This window comes from Rhinolophus ferrumequinum, chromosome 16 (assembly GCF_004115265.2).
Source record: "Rhinolophus ferrumequinum isolate MPI-CBG mRhiFer1 chromosome 16, mRhiFer1_v1.p, whole genome shotgun sequence".
In the NCBI taxonomy this organism is placed as follows: Eukaryota; Metazoa; Chordata; class Mammalia; order Chiroptera; family Rhinolophidae; genus Rhinolophus; species Rhinolophus ferrumequinum.
The window spans coordinates 26,202,461-26,220,009 of NC_046299.1; the positions used below are offsets into that span (position 1 = coordinate 26,202,461).

At 44.3% G+C, this 17,549-nt stretch overlaps 2 protein-coding genes across 5 annotated transcripts in view; one reads left to right on the forward strand and one right to left on the reverse strand.

Moving 5' to 3' along the window:
* Positions 1-4,050: 4,050 nt before the first annotated feature.
* MORN4 (MORN repeat containing 4) lies at positions 4,051-15,319 on the forward strand. Of its 3 annotated transcripts, XM_033131346.1 has the most exons (6): positions 4,051-4,188; positions 5,611-5,661; positions 11,643-11,735; positions 13,265-13,379; positions 13,800-13,909; positions 14,167-15,319. In XM_033131346.1, the coding sequence occupies exons 3-6, from the start codon at positions 11,669-11,671 to the stop codon at positions 14,313-14,315; spliced, it is 441 nt and encodes a 146-aa protein (XP_032987237.1). In that variant the 5' UTR covers positions 4,051-4,188; positions 5,611-5,661; positions 11,643-11,668; the 3' UTR covers positions 14,316-15,319. The 3 variants fall into 3 exon arrangements, with proteins under 3 accessions (XP_032987237.1, XP_032987236.1, XP_032987238.1); XM_033131345.1 differs by lacking the exon at positions 5,611-5,661; XM_033131347.1 differs by lacking the exons at positions 4,051-4,188; positions 5,611-5,661 and adding an exon at positions 4,256-4,395.
* A 1,291-nt stretch (positions 15,320-16,610) lies between these two features.
* HOGA1 (4-hydroxy-2-oxoglutarate aldolase 1) overlaps positions 16,611-17,549 on the reverse strand; it is a 28,485-nt gene continuing 27,546 nt past the window's right edge. For both annotated transcript variants that reach the window (XM_033131011.1, XM_033131013.1), the window contains exon 7: positions 16,611-17,530. In XM_033131011.1, the coding sequence (XP_032986902.1) occupies positions 17,381-17,530 (150 nt within the window). In that variant the 3' untranslated portion in view covers positions 16,611-17,380. The remainder of the gene's footprint in view (positions 17,531-17,549) is intronic.

The window sequence follows — 17,549 nt, forward strand, 5'->3', positions numbered from 1 at the left end:
CCGCCCGCGCCTTAGCTTTCAATCGCTGACTTATCTATGAGAGTTTTCAAAGTAGCCTACTTAATCAGTCACTAATTATTGCGTGCCTGCTACGAACTAGCTGTAAGACTGGAAAAATCTAATCTTTGTATCTGCATTTATTCAATCATGCAGTCATTAAATATTTATTGAGCACCTACTATGTTTTAGGTGCTGGAGAGGCAGCAGTGAAGCAAACAAACAAAAATCCCTGCTCTACCTAAATAAAAAGGTCTGTTGTTGTTTTTTTAAAATCCCAGCCCTCATGCAGCTTACACAGTGCCTGGCCCAAAGCTCAATGTTTGTTAATTGAGGAAATACATGGTCCTATCAGACAAAAATTCCATGAGGTAAGAGTCCATGACTATTTTATTTATCACTGTAAATCCTCCGTGTCTAGGCACAGTAGATGCTCAGTACATGGTTATCAGTGAAAAAGAGAAGGATGATATAGTCCCTGCCCTCAAGCTGAAGCCACACAGCTCTCTGACGCAGTAGGAGAAAAAGAGCCAACAATAAGTGCTGAAAACTCCATAATAGGAGTTCAGCAATTTGGAGGTAGGCTGGAGAGTCAGTAAAGGCCTTAAGTGGGGCATGTGCTATGATCTAACTGTTAAAGGAAGAATGTAATTAAATCACTGGGGGAAAAAGGGGAGAAAAGAGGGACTCACAGATATTTGAGTTTGAACCCTGGCTTCACATTTATTAGTTATGAGTTATTTAACTCTCTAAGCCGCAGCTTCCTCATCTATAAAATGGGAATAATCATCTCCTCTTCAATTGATTAAATAAGAAGCAAGATAAATATGTAAAGAACTTATAGCACTTCGTACCTAAAAAGCACTCAACAAATGATAGATTTTTATCACTGCTGAGGTTATTGTTGATGCTTTTGGTTTTGTGCTTAAAGTAATCAGCATGGATTTTCACAATTGGTGACCAGCCACATAGTAAACAATATTTCATAATCATTCTGGAGAACAGAGTGAAGAAATAAAATGGTGTCACTATAGTCAAGCCGCTAAATTACTAAAATCAAGTTGGTTGAGGCATGAGAACATTAGTCTATTCTTGTTTGAACTAGCCTGGGAACTTAAATTTTGAACTTTCTAGTCCTGTATCAATGCCTGGATATACATCAGTTCATGGACATACACCAAACCTCCAGATAACGCCTGAAAGACTCACATATCTAGACCACCTGACATCTATTATCCAGACCATGGATGTGACAAGACCTCTTGGCACCCATCTTCCAGATCACATGGCATCCATCATCCAGATCTCGTGATAGCTGACTGATAACCACCCTGGGCCAATCCTAGGGCTAAGAATACAGAACTGATTATTCTTAAGAATGCACTTTTTACTATAAGAACTCTTAACTTTCCTTTTTTTCTTCAGAATACTTCTGGGTTTTTGCCTAGTTGTGTTTTGGGTTTGTAAACCCTAAGACCCTTAAATAAATCATTATCATTTATTTCTAGCCAAAGCCTCCAGACTCTTTTTTAGTTTGTTCAACAATTCTTTCTTGAATCAAATTATTGGCAGAGCTAACTAGAAGTACTGAATTGTTTAGTTATATTATGGCAATGTCTTAAACATTTTCTTGCCAAATAAACCATTCTAGCAAATGGCCATACAGATGGTTCAATTACCCCCTTTCAGATACAAGACATGTAGTTCCCTTTCCTACCCAAACGCCAAATAATTAAGTAATATTTGCCTTTTGTGTCCTAGGGGCCACAGCCACAGAGATGATCTCCTGTATTAATTATCTTATTTAGCCCCTAAGCTGCAAATTATGGTCAAGGAAAGCTCCAAGATTTAGAGTTCTCCCTTGAATTCTGAGTTTTCTCTATGGAAAACCCTTATAATATGTTTCAGCATCTACTTCTCAGAACTTGACTTTCCTTTTACCGAAAAGAGTGTCAATACATTCCCTATTACCTATGAAGACTTAGCACTTACCAAATGATAAGCATGTGCCAGATATTATTTTAAGTGCATTACATGGAGTAAGTTATATAACTAGCATTACAGCCCCTGTGATGTTGGAAACTGAATAAAATAACTTGCTTATAGTCATGCAGCTGGGAAGTGGCAGAGCTGGATCCAAATTCAAGCAGACTAGTTCCACACTATATTGTTTCTTATTAAATACCTCTACAAAATATGTCTCATATTTATCCCCCTTCTTTCCATCTTCACTGATGCCACATTCCAGGATGTCTTAGTTATGTTATTACAATAGCTTCTGAATTTGTTTTCTGCTTCCAATTTCTTTATTATTATTATTATTAGTTGCAGGTGTACAAAACAATGTAATAGTTAAGACATTTATACCCCTCACAAAGTGATAACACCGCACCCCCTCCAATTTCTTTCTGATCATCTCTGTGTATCACTGCCAGAATAATTTTATTAAAACACTGGTTTCACTGTGTCACTGCTCTGGTCAAGAAACTACATTTTTATTGTGGCAAAATATACATAATATTTATCATTTTACCCATTCGTAAGTGTACAATTCAGTAACATTAAATCCATTCATAATGCTGTGTAACCATTACTACTGTCTCTACCCCAAACTTTCTCATCAAGACAATAAAAACTCTGTATTCATTAAACAATAACTCTATCTTCCTATAGCACTTGGTAACCTCTATTCTACTGGTTGGTGCAAAAGTAATTGTGGTTTAAAAGGTTAAAAATAATTGCAAAAACTGCAATTACTTTTGCACCAACCTAATACTTTCTGTGAATTTGCCTATTCAAGAAACTACATTTTGCAAACCATACCCTCTCTCTAATTTTTCAGGTTTCTCTATAACTTGACCACAACTTTATTTCTTCATATTTTCTAATACAGACTCTCCAATCTGATTTCTTAACATTCCATTCTCTCAACTGCTGTAATTATATCAATAGTCAATACCACACAATTTTATCATGTTTAACCATTGGGTGTTAGAGCTGGATTGAATTTTATAGGTCTTCTAGTCCAATCTTATTTTACAGGCTTGTGAGTTTAATAACTCGCTTGAAGCTACACCCAGTTGGTGGCAGGGATTTGAACACAGAATCCAAGTCTTTTAAAACTGTTTAGTGAGCCCTTGCAATTTCTCAGACATAGTACTGAGCATTTGACATTGTATTCTCAAACAAGTCCTAGGCTGCCTTTATCATCATCGTTATAATTTTCCATCGTACAAATGAAGAAAAATCTCACTTCAGAGAAACAATTTGCTTACTCTCTTCATGCGTTTGCCTTCTTTTAATAGTTAAATATAGTCTAGGATTTTTCCACGTGCATGCATCTTTTCTTCTCCACACTTGGGCAGTAAGTCACATGAGGACAGTGATCATGTCTTTTCTAGACTGGCAGAACCTAGCAGCACGCTGCATTCCCATTGTTCAGTAAATAAACATATAGATAAACGGATTGGCGTGCGCAGTATTTTGGAGGATTTGCTCCAATCTTGGCACGGTATTTTAAAGACAAAGGACCTGGGTAACGACATCGACAACACAAATCCCTACAAAGAATGCAAACGTGTCCTGATATCACAGTGCTGGCATAGAGTCGACACACATTGAACTACAGCTGCCCTGTCCAACGCGCTGCAATTTACAAAGCTGCACCTCAAAAGCCGTGTTTAGGTTCTGTCCTTTAACTCCGCGGCCGGGCCATTTACAACCATGGAGATCCGCGCAGGATCGAAGCCGCTTGAGTTGGTGGTCACTGTTGTGTCTGACGCTGGTTTGGTTTGGTTCGGTTTGGTTTTCACATTTTGGCTAGGCTGTTGCGGGGTAGGCGAGACCCGAGTTCTCTCATCAGGATTGCCAAGGAGGAACCCGGAGTTCAGCCCCACCCCTCTTTCGGATATTTGAGAGGGGTTCTCGAGACATTTCGCCCCGCACAAAGATGGCGCCGAATCCAGGCTGAGCCAATGGAGAATGGCGTTGCTCCCGGTTGCCTAGGTAACAGCCAATGGGCAGCGGGAATTGTGCCCAGTGCGGCTACCCGGGATGGCGGCGTCAAGTGGGGCAGGCACTGGTGGAGGTGGCGGAGAGGCAGGTGGCAGGGGCGAACCCCGCGGAGCGGAGGTCCGGGCTGCTGGAGCCCCGGGTCGGGGCGTGACCGTCATCCAGAAAGGCGGAGCCCAGGTTGGCTGGCAGTGCGGGTTGGAAGGGGCTGGGACAGTGTGATCGGTGAGGAAGGGACCGAGGAACCCAGCCCTAGATGACATGGGCTGGAGAGCGCGGCTCCGTGCTCGACGCGCTGACCGGAGGGCGGCTGCCCCGAAGTCCCCAAACCGGGCCTCGCGTCTCCACCGCTGGGTGCCGAAGCCCAGGAGCGCCCGTGGCACGGGGGTTAGCGAGCGGAGTGGTTGGGGGCTGTGTCTGGAGCAGATGGCAGACCTTGTGCGAGCAGAAGATCCGGCCCGGGAGGGAAAGCAGACCCGGGTAGAGGGCAAGAGCAATGCTGGAAGGCACGAATGGGTGGTTGAAGGAAAGGGGAAGTGGACCAGAAAGTGTTGCCTTGTTGCCATCTAGGGCTTTGTTTGCTCTGGGCCCGCCTCTCTCACACTCCCGTGGGGAGATGTCCCCACACATCAAGTCTTGGGGAATGGGATGCCTCAGTTAGTTGATGGTAGCATCCCAGCATGGTGGCATCACCGAAATGCTTAGGTATCAGCAGCAGTAACTCGGCTATATTACTGTAGTATTTTCCTTAACCATGGCATTTTCCTTAACCATGAACTAGAATGGTATCCTGGCAGTCCCCATTACTCCCGAGTGTTTGTTTGTTTGTTTGTTTTTTACTTTCTTTCTGGTGTCAGGATTTTCTTCTCAGTTTCTTCAATCTAACTGTCCCACAGTCTTCATAAATAAGAACTTTAGTAGTGATACATTTAGTTTACTTTTCTAATAGAAGGGAGACTTACAGTAAAAGAGACGTACAGACTTATAAAAACAGTTAATTCAAGCTCATGTAAAACACTTTAAAAAGAACGTTTGACTAGACTGAGAAACAACGACTTGAACGGGAGTGGGGCGGAGGGGGCGGAAGAAAGGGGGGGGAGAAAAAGAACGTTTGGCTTTTTCTTCTGGGTTTCTTCCAAACCTAATCTTTGTTCATCAAAACCTTCATTTTCTTGTCTTTAGGAGTCTGAAAGCCTAAAAACTGCTTTCTTTATAACTGAAGGAACTTTGGCAAGACTGTTATACTTTGGGAGGGGTGGTTTGGGAGGGGGTGGCCAGTGTTGAAGGTATATGTGGGTAAAGTGGCTGCCCCCAAACAATATTCTCAAACTGAAAATTTGTTCCCCTTTATGTGAATTTTTTTTTTTTTAATCCTGAACTGGGGCACAGGTTACTATGAAAGCATACGTATTCTTTTAACAAGTTTGATTTCTAAAATTTAAAAAAAGACGAACGGAATGGAAACAAAAGTTACCATTCCTGCCTCCAACTTCTATCTGGAAATGTCTGGGTCAGGAGAAAAGAAAACTAGCAGGGATATAGTCTGTTGTGCAGACTAATAGTGTATTAGTTTACACGGACAAAATACTAATTTCCTTTCAGATAGATGTTTGGATTGATCCTTTGCAACCCATCCGGCAAGAGAGCAGAAGGGTGGGTATTTGTTTAGAAGAAGCATGAACTATCTTGACTCTGTATAGCTGAAGCCTAAACTCATAGGCCCTCCATTTTATTTAAAAAGATTTTTTGAATAACTGATACACGTACTGATTTGCTAAAGTATTGGGTTTTCAATCTTCATCAGCACTAACTATACTTTTTAAGCTAGATTTGTCTCAATGACCATGGTGACTGGTGAAATTTCTTTCTGGGTCAGTGGCTATGCAGCTGACCATTAATTAGCATGGCTGATTACAGAAGTCATAAATGAAAAATCCTGACACTATTCCAGGCAGTGACAATATCCATTATTTGGACATAGGTAGAAGTTTCTAGTCAAGTGTGTTCAACCATGGCTTGAAACTCATGGAGTCAACATGTGTTCCCTTTAATTAGCACTTCTGATTATATTCTTGGGAATGGACATCACTTTGACAGGCAACTGTTGAAGGGAGTTTGCTCTACCTCCCTAGATCAAAAAGGAATGGAAATTTGTAGTACAGTATGGACTTTTGAAAACAAATAGGAGAGGATGGTGGCAGGGTTAGGTTGAGAGATGATATTCCAGTTCCTATTGCTGTATGACAAATTACCCCAAACTTAGCTGCTTAAAACAACCATATGTTGCTCACAGATACCTCAGATGTGATCAGGCTTAATGGCTTGCAGAGGGACTGGAGTCATCTGAAGTCTCCTTTACTCACACCTGATGCCTGGGCTAAGATGATTCAAAGATGAGACCTGCCAACCGGCTCACCAATACCTGTGGCTGTCGGTGTGGCTCAGCTTCCTCATAGCTTGGTAGCCTCAGGGTAGTCAGACTTCTTATGTGGTGGCTCAGGTCTCCCAGCACAAGTGTACCAGTGAGCAAGATGGAAGTTGCGTGACCTTTAATGATCTAATTTCAGAATACACCATCACTTCCATCATGTTCTATTGGTCAAAACAATCATAAGATCATAAGCCTACACAGATTCAAAGGAAAGGAGTTAGAGTCCACTTTTGGTGGGGCAATGGCAGGGTCTAATTGTAGAAGAATGTGTAAGACAGGAGGTATGTTTGCAAACATCTTTAGAAAATACAGTCTGTCACATTTGATTATAAGAACATAATCTTTCAGGTTTCATTGGCTTCCTTGAAATAGTTAGGGTTATTAAAGAACAAAAATTCAACCGAGTAAATTTAAATATCTCATTGGCTTTATGAATGATTCCTGAATTGGGCAGCATCCCATCTAGTAAAAATAGAAAGGTATTTCCGAGGAGTTGTACAAACTGAAAGGTTTTTATAGGCAGAAAGAGTGTGGGGCAAAAGAATGGATTATTTCAGGCAAGTTTACCTTCCCTTAGGGGAAGGTCAGGGGTCTGTCTTATCAAGCAGATTACATCACTAGTGCTGACCAGGAAATTCTAGACAGGTTGGTGTAAAATTCCTCTCCTGGGATAAGCTGAAACTGCAGTTAAGTTAGGTATTAAGTATTGGTGGAGCTTACCACAAGTGACTCCATTTTGGTTCTGTTTTGCTTTTGTTTTTGTTTTTTTAACAGGGTATATTTCCCAAGAGCTAGCTGCATACCAAAAGAGTGGCTAGTTTTACAACTTGAGGGGCAGGCTAGTGCTTTCTGCATAGATAATCCTCAAAGTGGAGAAACACTGTTCCCTTTCTTTCAGAGACCTTATATTGTCCTTCTGAAACAAGGTGGGATGCCACTATTTGGGAGTTTCATGTGGTCTTGAGAAAAAGTAAACGAGGCTGCTTTCTGGGAGCCCCTGTGCAGTCAGTCTGACTCCTCACATTGCACTCCAACTCCTTCCAAAGCTTTTGAGTGGAGACCAGTCCACTGCTGCCTGTCATTTAAAGGAAATACTTTATCTTATCATCTTCCTATATATATAGTGATTTTGTGTTTTGGAATGGCTGTTTAGTCATAAGATTTAGTAGAAGATACAACCTTTCAGACTCTGATTTGTTTTGAAGGAATGAGATAGCCCAGATTTGTACCATAAGTTGACGTTTAGTCCTCTGACTGAATTTGTTCTGGGAAGAGCTGAAGATGGCCTCGAGCTATCACCATGCCTATCTGAACTGGAAAGAGTTTTCCTCTGCAGTTTTGATGGAAACCTGTTTCACTCTCTCTCATCAATGTTGTATTTGCAATGGAGTCACGTTGACTGCTACCCCCGGCACAGTATGATGCTGGGCTGACGATAAGAGGCTGGTGCGCCTGAAATTGGATGCTGACCTGGTGGAACATTGATGGGACAGAGATGGCACCCGGGTACCAGTATCACCTCTCAGAACATAGCCCCAGAGGTTTTGAAGGGCTTTAAGACAAGAAGAAAATGATCCTTTTCTTGGGACATCTTCTCTGTTCGAGACCCTGGATATGGAGTTTCTGAGTAACTAGAAAAGTGAGAAAGTCCCTGGTGGCCCTGTGGGAGCGACTCCCAAACATCCCTAGAAAAGCATCCACAAAGCTGGCCTTCATTGTGGGCGTCGAAATAAATGTTCCTCATATTTGGGTGAGACCCCAGGGAGGTCAGAACTCATCTGTCCTCATAGCTGGAAGAAACTAGAGCTCTGAGATAGAGCCAGGGCCTAGAAAATGTGACTAAGCCCAGTCTGGTCAGGCCAGACTGTTTTCACATCAGACCACTTCTGGGCATGCAGCATCTGTATCGAAAATCATTATGACATGAGCCAAAACTGAAATATCCCACAGGGTGTTGATAAGAACAGATGAGTGGCAACTGGAGTTTGCTTTTCCTCTGCTTACTATTTACCTCATTAGTCAACATTGCTGAATTTCTTTTCTAAATGTTATGTGAATTACACTGGTAGCATTTTAATACTGAGATTTAGAGAAATTTCCATTACAGTAAGTAATTGTGTAAGTTTAGTTGTCTCTTTTTGAAGGAGGGAAAAAAAACATTTAATAGCCAGGGCTATGCAGTGTTCTAGATACTTTCACGTACTCGTATACTAGGAGGCAGTGTTGGATAGGACAGGGTAGGGTAGGGTAGGGTAGGGTAGGGTAAGGTAGGATACGGTAGGGTAGGATAGGGTCGGATAAGAAAGTGTTTAAAATATATATATATACGGATAATTTTATCATCAGTTAAAAAAAAGTGTTTAATAAGAGTGTGAGCCCTAGGGCCAACTGCCAGGGTTCTGATTCTAACTTGCATGTGTTAGCTGGGTGACCTTAGCTAACTTACTTACCTTCTCTGTACCTCAGTTTCCTCATGTGTAAAGTGGAAATACCAATAATACCTACCTCTTAAAGTTGTGAGATGAAATTAGATGTTTTTTTTTTTTTTAAATCATGGTACACAATAAGTAGTCAGTACATGTTAGTGCTATTATAAAGGTATTTCAGATCATTTCTCTGGAGCTAGCTCTGTTGATTATAGAGGGTTGTATTAGCTGATCTGGAGTATAAATAACTCAGCACTGTCCAACACGACAATTTGGGGAGAACAGTGTATGTCTTGTTTTGGTTGAACATTTAAAGCATCATTTTCGTATTAAATATTCCAGATCCCTCTTATACTGCACAACCTAGTCTTTAGAACCCCATCTGGATTCTTCATGATGGAGACACCAGTACAACCGCTAACACTGTGTGTGATTTGGGCTTCCCTGGGACTTGAAGGAAAAAGCAGCTAGCAGTTGCCACCAGACCCACAGGGATGTTTTTTTTTAAATTGTCCTCCCGATCTGACCCCAGTGCTCTGAAGAAGAGGTACACTTGTCCTGTTGGAACTCGGTCAGGTGCCTGAAGGTCAGACTCTAGGTTAATTATTAATAACGGGGGACATTTCAGTGGTGATTGATAGGTCGCACACAGTATTTCCATTTATTGGAATGGTAAGTAGCCCGCAAGCTTTCTACTGTGTAAGAATCTCATGATGTGCTTGTTAAAACTGCAGATTCCCAGGCTCTCACTCTGCAGAGTCTGATTCAGGAGCTTTGGGTGCAGGCCTAGGACTGCATTCTCACCGTCACTTGAGAAAACATTGTATTGTTTCAATCTGGGAAAAATGAGTGGTGCGTAAAAAGACCGAGGGGACTTAAAAAAGGAAATAAGGGTTGCATTTTTTAAATATGTCAAATGATTCTATTTGTCTTTGTTTATATTGAATGATATTTTTGGCATCTTAAATCCCTTCTTATAGGATATCCTTGAATATAAACATTATTTTACACTCATGTGAAGCCATAGCCAGGCATTCCTCAGGGTTATTGGGTGGTGGTGGTGGTTTTTTTCCCTGTGATATATCTGTCACAGTCATTCTTTCTGCTCCCATCACCTTATTATCCCCCTAATTCGGGCCTATGACCTCATACCCGGATGTATCAGTTAGCTTTTGCTGGGTAATAACACACCACCCCCAAATATAGTGGCTTAAAACAACCATTTCTTTAATCCTTGATGCTGTGGGCCAGTAATTCGGGGCTGGGCTCAGAGGGGCAGCTCTTCTGGTCTTGCCTGAGCTCACCCAGGCATCTGTGGTCAGCTGGGAAAGCTGTTCCATGTGGCCTCTCACCATCCAGGAGACTAGCCTGCGCTTGTTCACATGGGGACAGAACAGTCCCAAGTGCAGCAAGAGGTCAAGCCCAAGGTACAAATGCTTTTCACACCTCTGCCACATCACCTTTGCTGCCATTCCATTAGTTACATAACCCAGCCAGACCCAGTGGGTGGAGGAGTAAATAAACTGCCTCTGAATGGGAGGATCTGCCATGCATGAATGGAGGGAGAATAATTTGTGCTTATTTTCACAATCTGAATTATCATATCTCCTGCCTTACAAGCTTCTCTAGCTGTAGGCTTTTGCTGCTCCAACCCATCCTGCGTCCCGCTGCCACTTTCATATTCCTTCAGCTGCTTTCATCATATTGCATCCCTGTTCACACACCCCGAGAGGCTGCCTCTCTCCCCATCTTCTCAGCTCTAAACTTCTCTGCCTAGCTCTCTTTAAGCTAGAAACAGAGCGCGTAGTACAGGTGAAAAAGGACCAGCAATCTGGAGGCCTGGGGACTAGTTTTAGCTCAGTCGCCGACTAGCTTTCTACTCTCCGGGCTTCTGTTTCTCCATCTATAAAATGAGGGAGTTTGGATTAAATCTGAGAGGTTCTTTTCAGAGTTCAGGTTTAGGCTGAGTATACCAGACCAATTTGTTCCCTGTTAACTCCCTACCTATCCCTTCAACTCAGCAAGACCCAGCTTCTGATTCCCAATGAACATCCCATGTTTACGCTGCTCTTTGCGCTTTCATTGCCCCGTGTTTTCTCACGGCAGCAGTGTGAACTGCTCTTCACTGGCATAGCTGTAAAGGGTCACTCGTTGCCGTGAATTCCCTGTGACAGTTCATTATATCTGGGAGTACGCATTCGTCGGAATGGTGAACTTCTTCGGAGCCTGAAACTCTATAGGAAGTAGTTTTATGATGTTCAGTTTGGAAACAAGTCCCGTGGGTCTGTCCAGCCCTAGCAAGCCAGGAGCTTCCCCACTTTGTGTTCTTCACTGTTTATTTTAAGTTCTGCCCACCCCTTGTCTTTGTTAATCTCTGCCGTTCACTTTGGCACTTAATTACATTATCTCTCGTATTATTCAGTGTTTTGATTGTTAGTCTTATCAACTAGATTGTAAACTTATTAAGAAAAGAGACTATATTGTACACATTGATAAGTGTATAGTAGGTATCAAGCAAATATTTGTAGACTAATCCCACATTTCCACCCTAGGTCATAGAAATTTGGAAACTTGAAAGACAAATAGCAGGATAAGATTGCTTGGGCAGAGGTGGTGGGGGGAGTGGTTGGCGAGGTGGGTAGTTTTGTTAAATGTACTCGAGGTAGTAATATACACTGACTTGCCTGGTAGCGTTTGAATATATCTACAAAGGTGCTTAGCAGGCCTTTCCTCCAGCCACCCTGTGACACTGGTTCTCTCCTGCTTGTGTCCTACAGTTTTCATCCTTCTGTAAGCTGTCACCATGACCCTGACAAAAGGTTCCTTCACCTACTCCAGTGGGGAGGAGTATCGTGGCGAGTGGAAGGAGGGTAAGAGGACCCAGTGATGACACTTCATTTGGCCAAAGGACAAATACCTCAGGATATATATGCCAACTTTATGAGTCTTCACGTCTAACTCCAGGATTTAATCTGAATAGTGCCTGCCTTTATTCGATTTTAGTAATTCGATAAAGGAATTAGAAAATACTATTGTTAATCCAACCTCCAGAAGTAAGTTAAATCTTTCCACTTCTAAGTTTAAAGTGTTTTAACCCTTTTATCCTTTAGTGGTATTATTTGGGAATTGTTTTTCTAAATGCTAATGTACTCAGCAGAATAAAATGACTTATTTTTAGCGCTCATAAATCAGAAAGTACAGAATTCATTGCAGTGACTTGATTCCAGTGAATCTTAAGCAGTTAATTGGGGCAGACACCCCAGAGCGAATGACACTCGTTGCCGTGAATTCCCTGTGACAGTTCATTATATCTGGGAGTACGCATTCGTCGGAATGGTGAACTTCTTCGGAGCCTGAAACTCTATAGGAAGTAGTTTTATGATGTTCAGTTTGGAAACAAGTCCCGTGGGTCTGTCCAGCCCTAGCAAGCCAAGAGCTTCCCCAACGAGACGCGACCCTTTACAGCTATGCCAGTGAAGAGCAGTTCACACTGCTGCCAGAGAGGTGCCTCATTCTTCTCACGGTAGATCCTGCAGCTGATGGATTCCTGAGCCTCGAGAGGAGAGATTGTGCAGAAGGGATGTGACCTTGCCTCCATACATCCTCGGCCTTTTCTCCTGCCTCCCAAATCCCTGCTGGCCCTGATAATATGACCTTTAGACGAGAGAATCCCTGAGGCTCTGCTGGGGAGTCTCTGTCCACCTAAGAAGGCCTCTCCTCTCTTTGAAGAGCACCAGTGCTCCTGCAGCATCTTGCTCTGATTTCTGGTCAGTTCAGTGCATTCAACTTCGCCCCAGTGAAGTAACAGAGCGCAAACCAGTGTTGCCAGTCTGGCTGTTAGGTTTGCACAGTAGCTTCATGGTGCTAAGGGGTATAGTTATATTTTTCTCAGAGTGGCAGTGGAGTTAAGTGTGGACTCAGGTCAGGCTGCATTTACATTCTTGCTCTACCACTTAATTGCTCTGGGATCTTGATTAAATTATTTAGCTTTTTTGTTTGTTTATTTGGCCTTGGTTTCTGCATCTGTTAAATGGTAATAATAACAGTACTGTGCCTACTTCACAAGGCTGTCGTGAGGATTAAGTAAGATGATAAATACGAAGTGCTTAGAAAAGTGGCTGCACATAAGAAAGGAACCATGTGCTATTTTTAAGTGCTCTCTTATCTTTCATACTTAGACCTGCGCCAAATCTGATGGTTGTGACTTAAGTTGGGAAGGCCCCAGGAGCCAGGTTTTCTTGGTGCCTGACTCTGGGTAACAGTACTGTGCTCTGCTAATGTCATTGTTTCTCTTCTTTCCTTTGTGGGTGGGGTGATGGGAGGCAAGGGATGTTAGACAGTGAGAGGGGACCCCGATCAGCCCCCTCCCAGTCTGATACCTGTTCTTCTCTTTGCCCAGGCCGCAGACATGGTTTTGGTCAGCTGATGTTTGCAGATGGTGGCACTTATCTGGGTCATTTTGAGAATGGGCTCTTTAATGGCTTTGGGGTACTGACCTTCTCAGATGGCTCAAGGTATGTACTTGGTCATTCCTTTCTCAGCCTTAAACTAGGAAGGCTCTGATCTAAAAATGACAGTGGTAAATATCTGGTCAAACCTGAGCTTGTCCCAGGCCCTCTGAAAACAGGAAATGAGTAAGCATGAGTTAATTTATTGGTTACTTTATAAATAGATCTGAAATTTGAAATGGCAAGAGGTGAGTGACCTTCCACCTCACCAGTGTTCTGTTATTTCCTTGAGATTAGGACCTCATATCATACATACTCTCTGACCCCTGTCTGCTGGCTGGGAGTGGGTGGGTGGGTGGAGTTCTGCAATAAGTGGAATCAGCTTTGCTCTTTGACATTAATAAATGACGTATTGGTAGCTGCTTGACTCAGTTGACCTTGGCAGCTCACTACCTGCTGAAAGGCCACCACCTTGTGTTTCTGCAGGTATGAGGGGGAGTTTGCCCAGGGCAAGTTTCACGGCGTCGGAGTCTTCATTCGACACGACAACATGACCTTTGCGGGGGAATTTAAAAATGGCAGAGTAGATGGTTTTGGTAAGTTGCAGCCCAGCAGCGTGGGTTACTTAGGCGAGCATAACACGAGTGACGAGTACACCTTATTAGCTTTAATCCCCCGTGGATGTCCGGCGGTCCACAGTGATGCTGCCCTCGCGCCTGCTTATTGAACTTGCCCACAGAGTGCTCCTGGGACGGGCTGCGCCTGTTCCTCTTCCTCGGCCGCTACCTGTCAAGCTGATCTCTGAGTCACTAATGCTGTTGTCACGCCCGTATTTCCTCTGTCCCCCTCAAAGGCCTGCTGACTTTCCCCGATGGTTCTCATGGAATACCCCATAACGAAGGTCTGTTTGAGAACAATAAGCTGCTGCGGCGTGAGAAGTGTGCCACGGTCGTTCAGCGGGCCCAGAGTGCCTCCAAGTCAGCCAGAAGCCTCACTGCCTGATGGGGTGACCCGTATCGGTAAAGCAGACGCCCCACTATTCACTCGAGGTGAAGAAATGAATCAGATGTGAGAGGAGACACGAATGACCTTGGCGCAGAACCGTCTGCCGTGTCCCATCACCTGCCAGTCAGGGGTCACAGAGAAGTTCTAAGAACTCTGGCCCCCAGGCCCTGCAGCAGTGATTACCACTTGTGTCTTTCCTTGTCTCACTTGTTGGTACGCTCTGTCCCTAACACCCTGGCTTATCCAGTGCAGACCTGCGCTGCCTGCTACTTCATTTCCTGCCGGGTGATACAGAACCTCTACATTCTGCCTATCTTTGGGGCAGGCAATCCTAGTTCCAAATTAGGGCCAGTGCTGTGTGCTACCCTGGAGAAATAAGGAAAAAGATAGGGGTGGCTTAGACAGGACAGCAGTCCCGTGGAAGTCAAGGCCGCAGCTTCTCTGTATGTCCCCCTTCATTCGCTGCTGGTTGGCATTATGGCTCCAGATCCACTGTGTCTGACCAGACTAGTACGTGTGTGGGCTCATTCCCCCTGTGAAGGATTCTGTGAAAGTGCTGTTTCCCTCTCCTTGACTTTGCCAGCTGTCTTCCTTACCTGAGTTCCAGCAGATACTCCCCATTTGTGCCTCTCTCCTTCCTTAGGTATGGGACAGGATTCCTTTATGGGATAGTCAAGAAAGAAACTGATGTAAACAGTCATAACTTGTATGTATTACTTACTCCAGGGCAGACATCTCTGAGCCATTTCAGGCCCTACACGGAGTGAACTGTATCCTTAGAGCTGACACAGCTCCTTCCCAGTGGACCAGTACTTGATGTAGAATTGGACCCATCCTAGGACCATAGTGAACTAAAAGAGCATTTGGCTCCTTGCATTTGGTTCACTGTCATTCTTCCGCCACGAGCCTTGGCCATCAGGCCTGGCGATCAGATCTTGCCGGACAGGATCCCTGCACAGTCATCACGGAGGCCCTCCAGTTACCCTGTGACCCAGACACGGCCCACCTACCACAGCCCCCGTCCCCGTCCTCACACTGAATATCTCCCCAGCAGCAGATTGTGATGGAAATTATAGCCGTGTGCCTCTATTTATGCTCTCAATGGTACTGTAGAAACAAGTGTTTATGAGGAATAAACAAATCACCAGAACTGCCTACACTTAGTTTTCTTGACTTGCTTGCTCTGTCCTCCTGAGTATTAACCCATTTGCTGTTTCTAAAAGTTAATCACAGTTGGGGGCTTGGAACTGACATGTACACTTTACTACGTAACATCACCTAATTCTCAAAACCCCTGCAGGGTGGGAGCATTTTTTAAAAAAATCAGACAGGCTCAGGTTGCCCAGACTAGTACGGGACCGAGCTGGGTGGGATTTGTATCCCTGTCTTTCTGATCCCAAAGCACTTTCCACTGTACTCCCCTCACCCTGAGCGCCAGAATGCCCAAGTCTGAGACCAATAATTGTCACACCTGCCGGGTTACCTTAGGCCGGTCACTCTGGCCTGGGTGTCCTTTTCTCTGCACATTCCCTTGCCACACTCACCCATTTACACGCCTGATGTTCCACAGCCCGGGGGGAAAGGTGCTATACCATTCCCGTGTTACAGATGAGGCTCAGGGCAGTTGAGTAGTTTCCCACAATTCTGTAGACACTAAGGGACAGATCCAAGCACTTCCACCCAGGCCCGTGAGCCCAGGGCTGAGCACTTGATCCGCACACTAGCCTGCCTCCCGAGCGCTAGGCTTCGCCCCAGCCCTAAACCTGATTCTCCTCTGCACTCAGACCCTCTAGAAGTTGCCTGTGAGAGGAGCCCGGGTGCTAAGTGCCAAGCTTCAGTGCCAGCCAGATGCCCGCTTTCAGTTGAAGATTGATCCTTTTTATATTCTCTCTTCTAGCTTTTGCCCGAAACAAGGAATCTGTTTACCTTTCTTTCTTACCAGAGTAATTTTTTTAAAAATTCATCTCGGGTTTTCTGCCACTTGTCGGATACCACTAAATAAGGTTAAACATTTTAGAGAAAGCAGCCTTTGTGATTAATGTGCTAAGTGTTTCTAAATATGTCACTTGAACCTTTTTGCCCCTTACCACTCCTGTTTAAAACTTCAATAAGCCTTTCCCTAGGCTGCCACTAATTTAATGCCTGTGTTTGCTCAGTATTGTTAGGGCCTCTCCCAGAGCTTGGAAAAAGCAGACCCTGAGAGCCAAATTGCCTCTAGGTTCTTGACGTCTGGGCAGGAAACCTAAGAGCTGCATAGTCTGTGGAGTGTCAATCTGTACACAGACACACTAGTTGAACTTACTAACCTTTATTGCAATAACAAAGTATTTTTAACAATAAAAACAGAGCACCTCTAGGCAAGAGGATGGACCTGTCTCGGGCCAAGCCCCCTTCGCTCATGTTTCAGACCTTGGTTGACTACAATGAGTCTTCTAGAAATGTCACATTTATCCACCAGGTGTCATTATTTACCAATTCTGGGTTGTCTGAGACTGGATGGTTGAGATCAAGACTAGAGACAAGAATATGAGATGAATCAAAACGGATTTAGGAAAGGGCATTGTGGCTGGAATGCATCCTGGGGGGTCTTTCAGAGACCGGTGACATTTTTCTGATCGGGTTTCCTAACCTACCAGGTCCTCTGGAAGTAGTCAGAACTTGGGTGTGTAGAGTAGCCCTGGCTTCCTGCTGCACTGTGCTGGACTCATCCCCAGCTCTGAGAAGTCCTCCCTTCCTGTGCCCAGCTGCCCCCTGCCCTGCCCCTCTGGCTCCTGACTCACTTGGGTTGGAGCATAGGGAAGCACAGCAGAGAGACAAGGAAGCAATTGCTCCTTCTCAGACTGAAGGCCTCTAGTGACCCAGAGCTTAGGATACAAATCTAGAAGACATGGAGCTGTGAAAATAGGAAATGAGTGTGCCTGGCATTGCCTGGTAAGAGGTGCCTGCAGGACCGGAGTAGGAGGATGAGCCTCGAACCCTTAGCCCTTCATAGTCCTCTTCAGGCTGCAGGTGCAAGACAGGAGCTAAGATGGGCTCAGGCTGGGCAGGTCCCCTCCGTGCCCTCAGAGCCAGCCATTACTGGTGAAAGCCAGGTGCAGTGCCTCCTCCTCAGCGGGGCTCAGCTCCTGCAAGGGGGCCCGGCAGGGGCCTCCATAGTAGCCAAACCAATCCATGGTTTTCTTCAGCCCCGAGATCCCAAAGCGCCGGGTCACCTGAGAATTAGGACTTGTT